The sequence below is a fragment of the Lampetra fluviatilis genome, chromosome 1, assembly GCF_964198595.1.
Source record: "Lampetra fluviatilis chromosome 1, kcLamFluv1.1, whole genome shotgun sequence".
Taxonomy (NCBI): Eukaryota; Metazoa; Chordata; class Hyperoartia; order Petromyzontiformes; family Petromyzontidae; genus Lampetra; species Lampetra fluviatilis.
Genome location: NC_136275.1, coordinates 7,715,601 through 7,731,253, shown reverse-complemented (window position 1 = coordinate 7,731,253; position 15,653 = coordinate 7,715,601). Strand labels below are relative to the sequence as shown.

Below are 15,653 nucleotides of genomic sequence, written 5' to 3'. Positions count from 1 at the left end.
ACAAAAACTAAAAAAATGCTCTCCAAGCATTCAACATCGATTCTAAGCTTAACGAATCTTTATGCGATTCCAGTATTTCGTCCTCTCTCAGCTCTGCAGTGTCTTCATTATCAACCTATGTTTTCATTTATGCACAGCTGAAGTGCTTTCGACATGTTGCTGCATCTCTATAATTCTCTAAATGATATCACCAATAAATTGCCTAGATAATCTTCATCATGGACTTTCAAAGCTTTGTACCTATGTACTACTGTCTTTGAGAACAACAACCTCCTCTCCAGAAAACACTGCTTTAAATCTTACAAACACGTCACAACAATCTCTGAACGGTTAAAACAATTATTTGCTAATACTATGCCATAGGGATGGCCTTTCATTCAATGTCCACATATTTTACAATTATAAGTTTTAATCCTTGGATGAATCTTCTCTTTGGCATATAGAGTAAGCATCCTTTTTAAATTCTCCTTAAACTCTGGTTGTTACTGTATATTATACTTGTAGATCATACGTTAATGTATTTACATTACTTACCTTACCAGAATCCCACAGCCTTCACACCACATAAGCAAAGCAACTGTTGGGAATGTCGAGTCATATTTGCAATGCTCCCAGCTAATATTAAGCATGAAATAACAATATGCATGCATGACCCCCTGTATTGGTAATTTTTCACATGCTTGGCCAAACAAAAAGTTAATTAAAGTATGGACAATAGACCACTGAACAACTTCTATGCGAGTTGATCATTTCTTGCACGTCCAGAGGCCTGGACCGCATTTGCGTATTGCGAAGGCAGCGTGTTTTGGCTCACCCTGCGCCTTGCCCTGGTCCGTGGCCGTGCCTGCACTGATGGGAGCTGACGTGGGGCAGGGTTCCCGGAGACGCTCGGCTTGCACAGGAGTTCCATCGTCCGTGGGCCCTGCCTCGTCTCTGGCCACCACCTCAGGGGTCTCCGACTGCGCAGGGGGTGTGGGTTTCTGCTGAGCGCCCTCGCTTGGCTGTGCCGACTCCTCGTCGGAGAAGAGATCAAGGCTGGAGCGCTTCTCTTTGCTTGTGTCTAGGAGCCCCTTCCCAAAGAAGGCCTCCTGTGGCAGGAGCCAGAGAGAAGGTAGCAAATGTCAGTATGGTGGTCCATAAAGTTCCAATACAAAATCAAAACATCACAAATAGTAACAGTGTATACAACCCTATATATTCAAAATTACCTGTCTCCCAAACACACACAAAGGGAAATGTAATATTCAGGATATGGGTTTCACCATCATAGACAAAGTATGCAATGCAGTTCTGTCATGTACACTGAAAATATACAAGAATATCAAATACATTACTTATAAAACGTAAGAAAACTCACTCCCACCTTCAATATGCAAGCTGTGAACATATTCTGTGCAGTGTGTACTATTTAATACGACCAAACACTGCACTTACGTAGCTGTGAACAACAGAGCATTGTAACCAATGCATCAGAAATGTTTGTCCATTCTAATTTTCCACTCTTTATGCCTGTCCACATGCATTGCTTTGATAAGCATGCAGCCACTTGCCACTAGCTAGTAGCATCTGTTAAGCATACAAATGTTGACACATGCACACAAATGCACAACTCCTTCAAATGCATGCCAAGTGTTAAAAAAATACTGATTTCCAGTCCATTTTAAGATGAATGGTTTATAGATTATTTTAAATTTATATTCGCTTTATTATTGCTAAGTTTTGGTTCAGAGATTTAATCTTTTTCAATGGAATCTTAGTTGGAGCAAATAAAATCAACAAGGCAGCAAGCTTGTCCATTATGGGCAAGATGAACTTCCAATTTCTATCTTTTAAGGAACATATTTAAAGTGATTTTAACTAAGCATTGGGAATTTGATAATTTTCTAATATGAGCAAGCAAAAGTTCACACTAAACCTAATTTTCTGATACAAACATATCATACATCTGCAAAGGACCACCTTGTGATTCAGGCTGAAGAACAAAATGTGTGATCGCTACTGATATATTAATCCTCTCTCATTACAAAGATGTACATGTACATTGTAAAAACGAAACCGGAAAACTAAAATAAATTATCTTTATCGGTACTGAGGCTCCCACAAGTTCATGCGGGAGGGTGTGGCACAGTTTGGCGCCAGCTATCATAGAGTGCGGTTGTGCCGCAATAGTTATCTGGGGCGAGTACAATGTGTTTAAAAACAGCGCTATGTCTCTAAATTAAATTAATGCTCAGCAGATTGCGCGTTCTGAGATGCGGAGGTGAATGGGACCCGCCCTGCAACTTGCAGATGTATCGGAACGGGAAAGGGTTAACAACACTTTAAGAACCTGCTGTGAACACCAATGCTGGCATTGTTGGTGATGGATTAGATGCCACCCACCACCCTTCAGTGTGCATCCATCTCTATAGAGGCAGTTCTGGAGATGTGTGTGGCCATGAACCTGCAGGTACGTGGGAAAAGCATCCTCCAGGGCACTCTTTTTCTTCCTCCAGCGCCTCTGCTTCTGCTTCTCAATTGGCTCCGGAGTTGCCGTTATCTCATCCATGGGCGTCTCGGGGAGATGTTCACTGGTCACTGAAAAAACAGAGGGACCATCTATAAACAGAACTTTCAGTAAGCTGGGAATACGAGTATTCATGATAACGCCTTCGGAGGAGGGGGGGGAGAACGTAAAGACGTCATCTTACCGTCATCAGACCTCCCGATGTCGGACGCTATGGGGCTGGTCAGCGAGTCAGATCGTGCTCCCCCTGTGCCCCGGCGGGACACGCCTCTTCCCCGCATGGCGCCCCCACGCCCACGGTGCCGCACCATGAAGCCCCCGATCCCTGCAAGCCACCCAAACAGAAAAATTCCCTTCAAGAACCTATCGTATGGAGGTTTGATGAGACATTAATACACAGGTATCTTACCTATAAATGTCATTTTTTGTCTGTGTATCCGTGTGTGAGGTATTTAACTCATAAACTGCTGGGTTTAAGTTTAAACAAACTACACACTTACGACGCAATAAGCCCCCGACCAACAAATCGTGATTTATTTTTCCCATCCGTCAAATGTATAGTAGTTAAATTAACAATGTATTCCTTTTATAAGCACAAAGCAGCGCCAAAGCATGCATCTGCGCATGCGCGAGAACGCTGACTCGGTGGAGGGGGGGGGGGGAATTCTCATTGCGTTCAAAATGCAACAAATAAACAACGCTGAGGTAAATTCTTCAAAGTGTGATGCCTTCTTCTTCCCGCCCCACCCCAATGTGTGCAGTTCCGTATATAGAGTCAGTAGATACGACTACTATAGTTCGTAGATACTACTACTGTAGTGCGGGCGGGGGGGATGGTGGGGAGGGGTAGCGGCCCAGCCCCAGCCGGCCAAGACGCCACCTCGGCCGGCTGGACAAGCTAGGCGAGGCCGGGGGCTCTGCACGGGACTAGGCCTCACCACGGAATTCTATTAAGTTAATAGTTAACTGTTATAGAGTCGATAGATACTATTATAGAGTCGGAATATACGACTATAGAGTAGATAGATACCACTGTAGAGTAGGTAGATACTAGTGTAGAGTCGGGAGATACGAATGCAGCGTCGGTAGATTCTACTGTAGAGTCAGTAGATACTGCTATAGAGTCAGCAGATACTACTATAGTCAGTATAATACTATAGAGTAAATAGATACTACTATAGATTCAGTACATATTACTGTAGAGTCAGTAGTTACTACTACAGTCTGTAGATACTACTACAGTCTGTAGATACTACTACAGTCTGTAGATACTACTATAGAGTCGGTATATAATACAGTCTGTTGATACCACTATAGTCAGTATATTCTGCTGCAGTCAGTAGATACTGCTATAGAGTCAGCAGATACTGCTGTAGTGACATAGTAGGGACATATGACGTCCCTACCTTGGCGGCTCCGTATGGGGGCTTAGGTGGGTGTCACGGGGGTCGTGTCAGGCCGTGGCACTCCGCATGAACCCAACAGGACACGTGACCGGATAAAGGGGGGCCAGGGGCCCCAGGGGGAAACTTGGGGGTCACGTTGTTGGGGGCCCGGACCTTCCCGAAAGATCGAGAAGGGGGGCGTGGCCTGGGGCGGAGCCAGCCATGCCGGAGCGGTTATAAGCGGGGTGTGACAGAGTTATAACAATAGTCAGCCATAGCAGAGGTATTGGTTCTGCCATGTTTCAGATCTGCCTTGTGTTCGCGAACACGGTCCGAGACATGTCGTTTCGTTTCCGCAATGTAACTGCTACCACAGGTACAACTCAGTTTGTAGACTCCAGGGAATTGCATGTCAGGAATGGCCTCCTTCACAGATGGGATTAGATCACGGATTTTGTGTACTGTATTAAATCGGACCTGGATCATTAACAGAAAAAATGTCCACATCTGATTGGAACCTTGTAGATAATATGACTGCTTCTTCTGCCGCAACAATGTCCTCCAAATGCAAGGTTAACCTTATTGCTAAATTCAACAACTCGTCAAAAAAGAAACCAGTGCCACACATTAGAAAGCTGGATGTTAACAAGACTTATCAATCAGAGTTACAGCACAATCTCCGATAGACTAAAATCGGTACTAGCTAGAGGGATGAATTTAGCTGTCACCCCCAAACACCCATTAGTAACATCAGCAAAGACAAGCGCTCTGAACTTGCCAAATTGAAAAAGAGAGAGGACAGTCATCCTATCAGCCGACAAGAGCAATGCTACTGTCATCATGGATAAAACCACATACAACAACAAAATCCAGGACCTTCTTAATGATGGCAGTTACACCAAAATTAACAAGGATCCTACCAAGCGCCTGGCTACAAAAACCAACAATATCATCAACAATTCGGCTTCTCTAATCCAACCATTCAAGTGGCTCCCCCTAAAACCCTCTGCTGCTAGACCACCCAGATTCTATGGTCTTCCAAAAATCCATAAAGAAGGTACTCCACTTCGGCCCATCGTTTCCACTATCAACTGACCTACCTAAAACTGGCCCGATTTCTGTCTGAGACCTTGCTTCCATTCATGGGCAAGACTACCTCAGCAGTACATAACTCAGCTGACTTGGTCTCTCTAATCAAGGGCATCTCACTGTCTCCAGATGATTTGCTTGTCAGCTTTCATGTAGTCTCTCTGTTCACCAAGGTTCCTGTACCTGACACCTTAGCAATAATTGAAGACTTGGTCCAAGATGGACTGAATCCTGATGTACCAACTTGGGTTAGGCACTGGCTTACCAACACTTACTTCACCTGGAATGGTACTTTCTACAAACAAAATTAAGGTACCCCCCCCCCATGGGTCCCCCCTTATCACCAGTGATAGCGAATATTTTCACGGAGAAATTTGAAACAGATGCCATCCAGACATCTACCCTACGTCCTTCCTTGTGGAAGAGATAAGTAGATGACACTTTCGTCATTTGGCCACATGGCCTGCCAGCATTGAACCAATTTCTCAACCACATTAATTCCATACACCCATCCATAATATTCACCATGGAAGTGGAGAAGGATGGTAAGCTACCATTCCTGGATGTTCTGTTTGAGAAGAGGCCTGACGGCTCGTTGGGACACTGTCCACAGGAAAGCCACCCACACAGATTCCTATCTGAAACCTAATTCCCACCACCATCCGGCACAGAAGAATTCCCTCATCAAAACCCTACACCATAGGGCCCACTGCATCTCCGACCAACACCACCTAGCTAGTGAACTGGAACCCGTACACCAAGCGCTCAAGATGAATGGGTACTCGGACCGCATTATTCGATGTCATGTCATAAGCACCGGAAGGAGATAAGAGAAGAACGAGGGCGGGTCCGGGAAAGGGGGAGGAGCCACCCAAGGGGATACTTAAGGGGGACCCCGTGACAAAAGCGGGGTCATTGTGGGAGCCCGGGATGTGTAGCGGCTGAAGAAGGTCTCTCCCGCTCGTGACCGGACGGTGTTGCCTGAACCTCCGTCCGGGTTCGACGAGTGGGGGAGCCGAAGGGATAGCCGAGGGTAGAGCTTGAAGAAGTCCGTGAGAGCCGGCTAGGGATACATGGGGTGCTGCTATCCTCGGTCGGGCGGTGTTGGCTGAACCCCCGTCCCAACTCGAGTGAGAGAGCCCAAGGGGATAGCCGAAGCTAGGAACAAGAGTAGAACCTGGGGTCCACGTGAAGGACCGAGTGTAGCGGACACCTACCTCTGGTCTGAGTTGTTACCCTTGTTAATAAACCAGCGTAAGCCCCTACAGAAGTTCCATCTTCGCATCGTTCAACACTACACAACACTACTATAGAGTCAATAGATAATATAGATTCAGTAGATACTACTCTAGTCATTAAATACTACCGTAGAGTCAGTATTTACTACTATAGAGTTGGTTGATACTACTACGGTCAGTAGATACCACTACGGTCAGTAAATACTGTTAGAGTCAGCAGATATGACTGAGCCAGCTGACTGTTACCGACTTCTTGATCTCTGAATTTTGACTCATTTGAATTGGTTGTTCTGGCCATTTACTAGGAGCCTTTCACAGGAATTTGGGTCCCTGAATCCATTATTCACTTTTGATTAAGTTTTCAGCTTTTAAACCTCGAAGCATGATCCGCTGGGTTCACTGAGGTGGCCTCGCGGATTGTAGCAATCCTGTTTGCCACAAAGGTCTTGAAACGAGTGGTTTCATTATCTATGTACTTCAGCACCGGAGTGCTATCCATCCAAAAGGGAGACTCTTCGAGCGGCACTTGAAGTTCTTGTCTGAGCATCTTGTCAACCTTTATTGCGACCACAGCTGCAGTCAGCTCCATTCTGGGGATTGTAATCCATGTTAAAGGTGCTACTCTGGATTTTCCCATTAAGAAGGAACAGTGTTTCTCACCTTCTTCGTTCGTCAGCAGGAGATATGACATGGTGGCATAGCCATCCTCACTGACATCTGAAAAGTGGTGTAGTTGTGCCAACTTTGTGAATCTAAAACTTGCGGGCTTGACACATCTGCTTACATCAAAACTAGAAATCTGCGGATGTTCCGTCAACCATTTTTTCCACTTCTGAGCTTGCCCATCTTCGATTTCTATATCCCACCCACACTTATCTCTACACAGGTCTCTCAGTATCAGCTTCATTGGCAGAATGAGCTGTGCCAGAAAACGAAGAGGGTCGTAAATAAAGTTGACCATGGAGAGAATGCCTCGTCTTGTGATTCGTTTATCCTGTATGTGCATCTCGAACTAGAACATGTCCAACTCTGGGCACCACTGGACACCGAGAGCTCTCTCCATGGGAAGGTCACCGACTCAGGCCTAAATCTTTGACTTCGATAGCTTTTTCTTCTTCTGTGATGGATGCTATGACAACTCTGCTGTTGCTTACCTACTTTGTCAAGTGGAATCCCCCACTAGAACACAAAGTTCGGAGATCTCTTGACAGAGCGACAGCACGGTCTTCAGATGACACAGACTTCAAGCAGTCGTCGACATAGATGTTTTTGCATACTGTGTCAACCCGCCTCTGGTGTTGACTCATTTCTTCCATCTTCAGCTGTTCTTCTTCGTGCGTAGGATACACAGCTGGGTGATGACGTGGCTGCAAACAGGTGCACAGTCATTCTGTACTCCTCTGTGACTTAACTCAGGTCACCATCAGGCCACCACAGGAAACGCAGGTCAGCGTCATCCTCCGGCACTCTTGACCTGATAAAACATTGACTTGATGTCTGCCATCATAGCCACAGGTTCTTCTCTAAATCTGGTCAACACACCAATGAGAGTGTTGGTGAAGTCAGGTCCTTGGAGGAACTACTCATTCAATGAGGTTCCTTGGTATGTTGCAGTGCAGTTGAAGACGACACGGATCTTCTTTTTCTTCAAAGGTGATACACCCCATAGTGGGGAATATACCACACTCTTCCGTCTTCTCGATCTAGCTGTTCTTTAGGCACTTTCACAGCATAGCCCATTGCAATGATGTCTCTCATGAAGCTTTTGTAGTCTTCATGGTAATCTGGGCTCTTCCTCAGCTTCCTCTTGAGACGATGCGCTGCTCTGCAACGCAGCGGTTTGGCATTTTTGTATTCTAATTTCTCAATGGCAAACCAATGGTATCGTGTACATCGACCAGCTCTGCTGACCTTGTCACAGATCGCATGAGCTGATGGTCTTCTTGTGACATCTCTGGTTTGTCCTCACCACTGCGTTCTGAGAAGTCTGTTGTATTGTTGGACTAACAGTTCTTCAATGTTTGAGATGGAGATACGGTTTGCTGTGTAACTTTGCCATCTTCCATTGGCATCTCCTGTTCTCATAGGTCCATTCACTACCCAGCCAAGTGTGGTCTTGATTGCGTAGGGTCTGTCACCTTCACTATTTATCACCTGCCATGGTTCCATTGCTTCTGTAATGGTATGTTTTCTTTCTTCACTGGAATGTCACTGTGGGTGAAGACTTTTGGCAGATAAATATAATCTTTCTCTTCAAGTCAACGTACTTCCATGTCTGACAGGATATAGCTGTGTTCGGAGGATTTCATTCTTCCAGCCTCAGACGTTGAGTTGTTTCCTCAGGGTTTCAGTACAAAACGTCGCTGAACTCCGTAGATCTATGAATGCATACATCTCCACACTCTTCTCATTTCTTTTGGGTTTGATTTTCACTGGAACAATGGTGAGAATAAATAATCTGTCTCCAGCCCTGGTGTAGCCACAAGTTTCATGTTTAAGGGACACAATAGCACTTGAGACTGTCTTCTCTTCAGTGTTGCCATCTTCATTCCTTTTCGAGGTGACACCGTTTTCTTTAATGACATGCAGCATGCTTGGATGCTTTAAGTTACTCTTGACATGTCATTCTTTTCTTACACTCCTTACTAAGGTGCCCTTTTTTAAGACATCCAAAGCAAAGTCCTCTTTTCTTCAGAAACTCAATTCTGTCTTTCTGTGGCTGTTCTCAGATCTTAATGCAAGAATCCAGTGTGATTTTTCTCGCAGAACAAGCAGGGCTTCTGGAAGGTATTAGCAGGCTTATCTTGACTTTTTCTGAGGCGAGTCTTGTGCTTTCCCCTCTTCAGAAGGCATGACGCTTAAAGCAAAACTGCTTCCTTTAAGACCACTCTTCTGGTGGGTCTTTATGTCTGCAGTCTTGTCTTTCCCCTTTCCTGCAATACCTCTTCTGGTATCCTGCATGTCTCCAAACAGCGGATCCATTGCAACTTTAGCTTGCTTGTCGACAAAGTCCACCAAGTCTGTAAACCTGGCTCTTCTTCCTTGTCGTTCTTGAACATTGAAGGCCTTCCCTCTCTACTTCTCTCTCATCTTATACGGAAGCTTTGAGATGACCACTCGCATGTTCGTGGGATTATCCATTTCATCCATGTACTCAATGTCTTCCATGGTGTTCGATATCCAATCAACAACAATGCATGTGTGCAACGCTTTTCCATCTTCATTTTTGATCTGAGGCCACTGCCAAGCTTTCTCCATATAGGCACTGGCTATCTTCAGCTCATCACCATCGTGCTTCTGAAGTAGCTTCCTGGCATCCTGGTAGCCTCTGGTTGGACTCATATGTTCACAACTTCACACGAGATTTTGTGGTTCTCCACTCGTGAATTGTTCCAGGTAATAAAACTGGTCTTGGCTACTCTCTGTCTTGCTGTCAATGGTGTGCTCGAAAGCTCTGATGAAGGACTTGTAGACAAGTGGGTCACCTTTAAACACAGGAATGTCTCTCTAAGGTGAGACAAATCTTGCTGTTTTACAAGCATCTCTGTAATCTCATTCTGACGCTGCATCACTTGATAAAGATCCATTTCATTCCTTTCAGGCCTCTGGTGGTGTTCACTTGGGTATGATCTGTGGTATGCTGTACTTGTACCAGCCTGTCTACCTCTTGTAGGGGCTGATTTAGAGTCCTCGTATGCTCCTATAGCATGGGCCGGCTGAATTTTCTCAAATGCTCTGTCTCCGTACTCTTCATCCGGTCCTGAGGCTCTTCTGGATCTTGTCTTGGTCTTTAAATAATCATGCCTGCCATCCAAAGTGTCCACATTCTCCAAACACCGTTCAGCTTCTTCAAGCTTGATTTCCTCTAGATTTGAAGCATTCATGACTGCAAGGATTCACTCTTACGTTTTTTCGGTAAAGTCACGTAGGTAAAAATAAATAATAAAAGTAAAAATAATAGAAATAAAATTATAAATCACGACGTTTCGGAGGCAACACAAGTCTCCGTCATCAGGTGGGACCGTCACAGCTAGATTTACTGTATCAAGTGAGGCAAAATTCCAAGAGACAAGCTCTTAAATACAAGTTAAGGGGAGAAGAGTGGGGAGGGGCTTATCTGAATGTGGTAGCCAATGAATGGAACGTGTTGGGGGGGGGTGGGCGGGGCTAAAAGAGAACAATAGGCGCAACATGTTGTTTTACCCGGTGTTGGTTGACAATCCAAATACAAAAAGGAGAGTACTGTTAAACGTTGGGGATGTCAACACTTGGTAAAGTAGAATAGTAATCATTGGAAAGATGTTATTAACCATGTAAAAAAGATTTAACTACACATATTTGGACCATCTTATTTGACAGGTACTATTCTACTTTACAGAGTGTTGACATCCCCAACGTTTAACAGTACTCTCCTTTTTGTATTTGGATTGTCAACCAGCACCAGGTAAAACAACATGTTGCACCTATTGTTCTCTTTAAGCCCCGCCCACCCCCGCCAACACATTCCATTCATTGGCTACCACATTTAGATAAGCCCCTCCCCCCTCCTCCACCCTCAACTTGTATTTAAGAGCTTGTCTCTTGGAATTTTGCCTCACTTGATACAGTAAATCTAGCTGTGACGGTCCCACCTGATGACGGAGACTTGTGTTGCCTCCGAAACGTCGTGATTTATAATTTTATTTCTATTATTATTTCTATTATTTTTACTTTTATTATTATTTTTACCTACATGACTTTACCGAAAAAACCTAAGAGCTTGATTTCTTGTTTCTTCTTTAAAGATGCTGCCTTGGCTAACAGAGCTGCGTGTTCTGCTTATTCTAGTACACGTGCCGAAATTGTGGAGCTTTTGGAGGAAACTATTGAGTCGTTTCCAGTTACGGAGCGATGTTTACTTGTGTTTTTGTTCCGTGGAACTAATACTAATGTTATGCTGTCACCTGGCTCAACATTATCTTCATCTTTCCTATCTTCACTTGTATCTTCAGATACTTCTGTGATCCAGCTTTCCATTGACTTTTCTGACTATATGGCCGTAGGCGCCCTGGCTAGGTACCTGCACCGCCGCTCTCCCGCCAACGCCGCGCTTTCCTGCTTGCCATGTTCTCACGCAGCTTCGTGCCTTTGTGCTGCCTTGTACTGTAGCTGATTTTGCAATGTCGTCCGCCATCTTGTTTTCTCAGCTTACAACGTATTGCAAAAGGTATCAAAAACTCGGCGTTTTTCAAAGAAATAACCTTTGCAGATCCGTTCCTAAAATATGCACTGTCTTGGCTTGGTAAAGTGAATACAGATCACAGTTCTGTTTATGTAGCTAGCAGGCTTCGGTAACTCATTAACGTTTGCTTGTCTTTCACTCTTGGTAACAATCTTCTCTCATACAAAGATAATGGTACCTTCTTCTTAGACTAGGACTTGTTGCTTTGTTAGCGAGACATGAAGAGCGTTCTCACTTCTTTCTTGCAAGGCTTCCTTCTACATGAGTCGAGTCTTTGACTTAATGTAGGCACAGCTTTCTTGTACCAGAAAATAAGCTACTCCTTAACCTGGTGGAGCAATAAGTCTTACGCGTGTTTGACATGTCTTAAATTAAAAAAAATTCTTTATTTCTTAGTTGCACAAAACGAACAATTTCCAAAGTTATATCTCGCCTTTTACCACGTTATCACACGGTCAAAGACTGTCCACTCGCTCCCTCTGGCACTTCTCCTGGCTTCCCTTTTATACTGCCAGACCATAAGTGACGTCATGAATTCAACCAACGGAGTGTCTAACCAAGGGGGATTCTACACAGTTGGAATATTCCAAATCAAGCATTCCCAATCTTCAACAAATGTATGGCAGATGTACATCAAATGAACACACAGAAATAATACATTCACTTTCTGTCTGATGGCTGTTACAGATACTACTATTGTCAGTAGTGGATACTACTATAGAGTCAGCAGATACTACTGTAGAGTCTTATACTAATATAGAGTCACTAGATACTACTCACTCTATTGTATGTAGGGTGTGTAGATATATATGCCTACGCAGGGGTAAACGTATTTTTTGAGGGGGGGGTGCATCGACAATTTTCAGAAACCTTTTAGATCAACTATTTATCCCTCACTTTCTATTCCTTTTTGGACTTCTGCAAGCCACTTATAATTTTGTTCATGGGCAAATAGACAGACAAACGGCACGCCGGGCTTTCACATGAGCTTAGTATTTGTGTATGTACATGTTATGTTTTTAAAATAAGTTTTGAAATATATTTTTCCCTCGGGCAACGCCGGGTTACTTCCCGCTAGTCAACAATATTTTCATAACATAAATTTACGTTAATTAAGGAGTATGCATTTCACGTTTTGAAATAGTTGAGAATTAGTTATTCACATCCAGCAGCATTATGACAACTATCCCAGCCAGTTTTACGTGATGCGAGTCGAGTGGGCAATTGTATTTGGTAGGTACGAGTGGAATGTGCCCTACCTGGCCGGTAGGGGTTGCGCTTGCGTTTCTTGATACTGTCCACCTCCTTACTGCACGGCACGGCGCTGTCCTCCTGTGTCTCCCGCTCGGGGCTGGTGAACGTTTCTGACTTGTTGTCGCACTCCATGGTCTCGGCCTCTGATTAATGAATGCCATCATCACGTGTCCATCAAAACCCATAGGAGCACCGTTTGACCTGATTGTGACATCCTCCATAGAGCTCAAAGCTATGTCTTAACTGTGCTGCGTGACTATGCTTTTCTCTGAAGTGCAGATGAAATAACCTCAACGAATCAGAAACTAAACATCCTGTAGGTGCATATGGTTTATAGAATCAGTGACTGCACAGTAGCGTAGCACCAATTCAGTTGGAAGGTGAGATGTTCAAATCAAAGTCAGTGGTCGAGTCAACCCGTCGTTTCTCTGTAATCAATAAAATTGGCATCCCTTTGTCAAAGGTAAACAGTGGCTGCCCTACAGACCGCTTATTTCTGTCTTTGGAATATGGCATTTCTACCACGGACTCGAGACTGCCAATGGACATAAGCACAACAAGTATGTATTTTAATATGAAGCTTACCCTTTAATTTGTATTCAAATGTATTACTGAAAATACATCAATATTAATATAATTGAGTTGAATACAAAATTTAATAAGTCAATATTGTATCAGGATAATTAGCTCAACTGATTTCCAATTATATAATATTTAGTTGCCAGGGACATGGATTATTTTAGGTCCCAATTGATCCTCCAATAACACATTCATATTTTAGTAAAATCTCAGACATTTTATGCACACTCTGGATCGTTCGGTAAAGTCACATAGGTAGAAAAATAAAACAAAATAATATATCACGATGTTTCGATCCAGCGAGAGAGCTGTTACAACAAGAGGTTATTTATGTGGCGATGGGCAAGCAAGCGGGGTCTGAGCTGGGAAGGAATTCCATCCCTGGACGCAAGCACGTCAGTTGTGTTAATGGGGGAGATTAGGGAAAGAAAGATTACTGAGAGAGATTAGCATGAAATGAGCTTCCGTCGCCGCATAAGAGTATCATTTTATGCACAGCCTGTATTATCTGGAAACTCACTGAGTGTCGGAGGTATTTTTTATTATATGCCCGCTAAAGCAATCACACACAGCCACTTATGAATTAAAATACATTTTTTAAGGCCACAATGCTGTCCGAAATTAACATTTAAAATAAAAAATATTATTAAATTCACTCAGTAGACTAACGAAAGAAGCCAAATGCGGTAAGATCAGATATGACATCAATTCTCGCCCACAATATAAACACAATGTGCTTCTGAAAATGCAACTTTAGCTACTTTGACTATCAATTTGAACAATCTTCTCATTAAAAATCCATCTGTCCTCATGTCAGCAGGCATCTCTGAATCTTTCATGCATGATATTTTATGGTTAATAACTTTTTTAATGTGTTTCACAGAATGTTTCCCGTAGTTTTCTTTATTTATCTACACAGGGAGTGAAGTCTTTTATGAAAAAAAATACCTAATACAATTATGCAAAAATATGATTTGCGAACGACCCAGCAATGATACCATCATGTTTTGCAGGACATTCTTTATACCTTGATTTTCAGCAATGGGGGAAAGTTAGTGGTTCAATCTGTGACTTTTCAAATATTTATTTAAAATAATAAACAATACTAAACCATGGTTTTGTGTTTTTCTCCAGGTACGCAAGTTTCTTCTTATTTACAAACAGACTTAACAAGAGGATTCTCCTGAAAAATATCCCCAAGATTCACTCAGTGAGGCTTTCCTGGGCAATAAATATGTTATTACATCATTATCAGCATTAATGGACATTGGGGGTGGTGGAGCAGCAACAGACATGAAGCCTTAGCGCTGCTAATGGAGAATCTGTGGTCAAGTATAGTGCATACTTGGGATGGTCTTCATAGAAATGACTCCCTGTGCAATGCTGATATCCCGTCAATGGCTGCCACTACAAAACATGGTTTTGTCACATACACAGCGTTTTGATCTTTACGTTACATAAACTCGTGCTCCAGCATAACAAGCATGTCTTCAAGGATTAAAGGAATATAATTTTAATCGTTAAAGCCATATTTCATGTTTTAAGACGACACATCTCTCAACGTTTCCTGCACCTCCGATTATCATGGTTGGCTACGTATGGTGCAAAATAACTTAAACATACTTGTTTTTTAAACATACATGTTTTTTAAACATGTTGAAAAAAAGTGGTAGCATAATGTTCCGGAACCTGTGGTCCAAATGGTTTTCATTAACCAGTTCATTTTCTTTCACGTGAAAGGTATTCATGATTTCCTCTGTAAAAGTCTCTCCATAAAAAGAAAAAGCAGGGGTCATTGCTAATCTCCAATGAGGGCACCAAGCTGTTAGTGGAAATTCCTCATTCGTATTTCAGATCCAGTCATGCCAGATGGCAAACGACTGCTGCCTTCACACAAAGTCGTACTCAATTATAAATGTCATTGCTACCACATCCCTGCCACTCACCCTTGATGTCATCAGGCAGTGGCTCCTGCTCCAGAGGGTTGCTCTGGGGATGCAGCTCAATGGGGCTCTGCAGCTCCGTCACGAGGTCGGGCTGCCCAGGCAGCTTGAGGCGCAGCTTGGGCCGGCGCTGCTTGCGCGGCACGGGCGGCACAAGCAGGCTCTGCAGCTGCGTCAGTCCCGTCTCCGTCAGGTACACGCCGTCTCGCGAGTACACTTTGGGCGGCTCTAGAGGCAGAGCGAAAGGGGTCCGGACACACCGATGTAGCATTAGCACGTGAACGTGAGTGTCAGTGATTCCCTGGTCAAACTAGCAAATTGGCAGCTCTTATCTCCAATACCAGCCCTCAGCCAATAGCAGAAAATCCATATTCTTATGATAGGGGACAGTGTGTTGATAAAAGTGTTACTCATTTTATCGTCGGAAGACTGATGACT

General features: G+C 43.6%; 1 protein-coding gene across 10 annotated transcripts in view; it reads right to left on the bottom strand.

Moving 5' to 3' along the window:
* KMT2C (lysine methyltransferase 2C) overlaps nucleotides 1-15,653 on the bottom strand; it is a 174,231-nt gene that overhangs the window by 47,163 nt on the left and 111,415 nt on the right. For 9 of the 10 annotated variants that reach the window (XM_078855009.1, XM_078855017.1, XM_078855026.1 and 6 more), the window contains 5 exons: nucleotides 15,219-15,443; nucleotides 12,699-12,836; nucleotides 2,691-2,831; nucleotides 2,444-2,577; nucleotides 815-1,088 (listed from right to left, as the gene is read on the bottom strand). In XM_078855009.1, the coding sequence (XP_078711135.1) occupies nucleotides 815-1,088; nucleotides 2,444-2,577; nucleotides 2,691-2,831; nucleotides 12,699-12,836; nucleotides 15,219-15,443 (912 nt within the window). The remainder of the gene's footprint in view (nucleotides 1-814; nucleotides 1,089-2,443; nucleotides 2,578-2,690; nucleotides 2,832-12,698; nucleotides 12,837-15,218; nucleotides 15,444-15,653) is intronic. The other variant, XM_078855029.1, reaches the window with a different exon arrangement.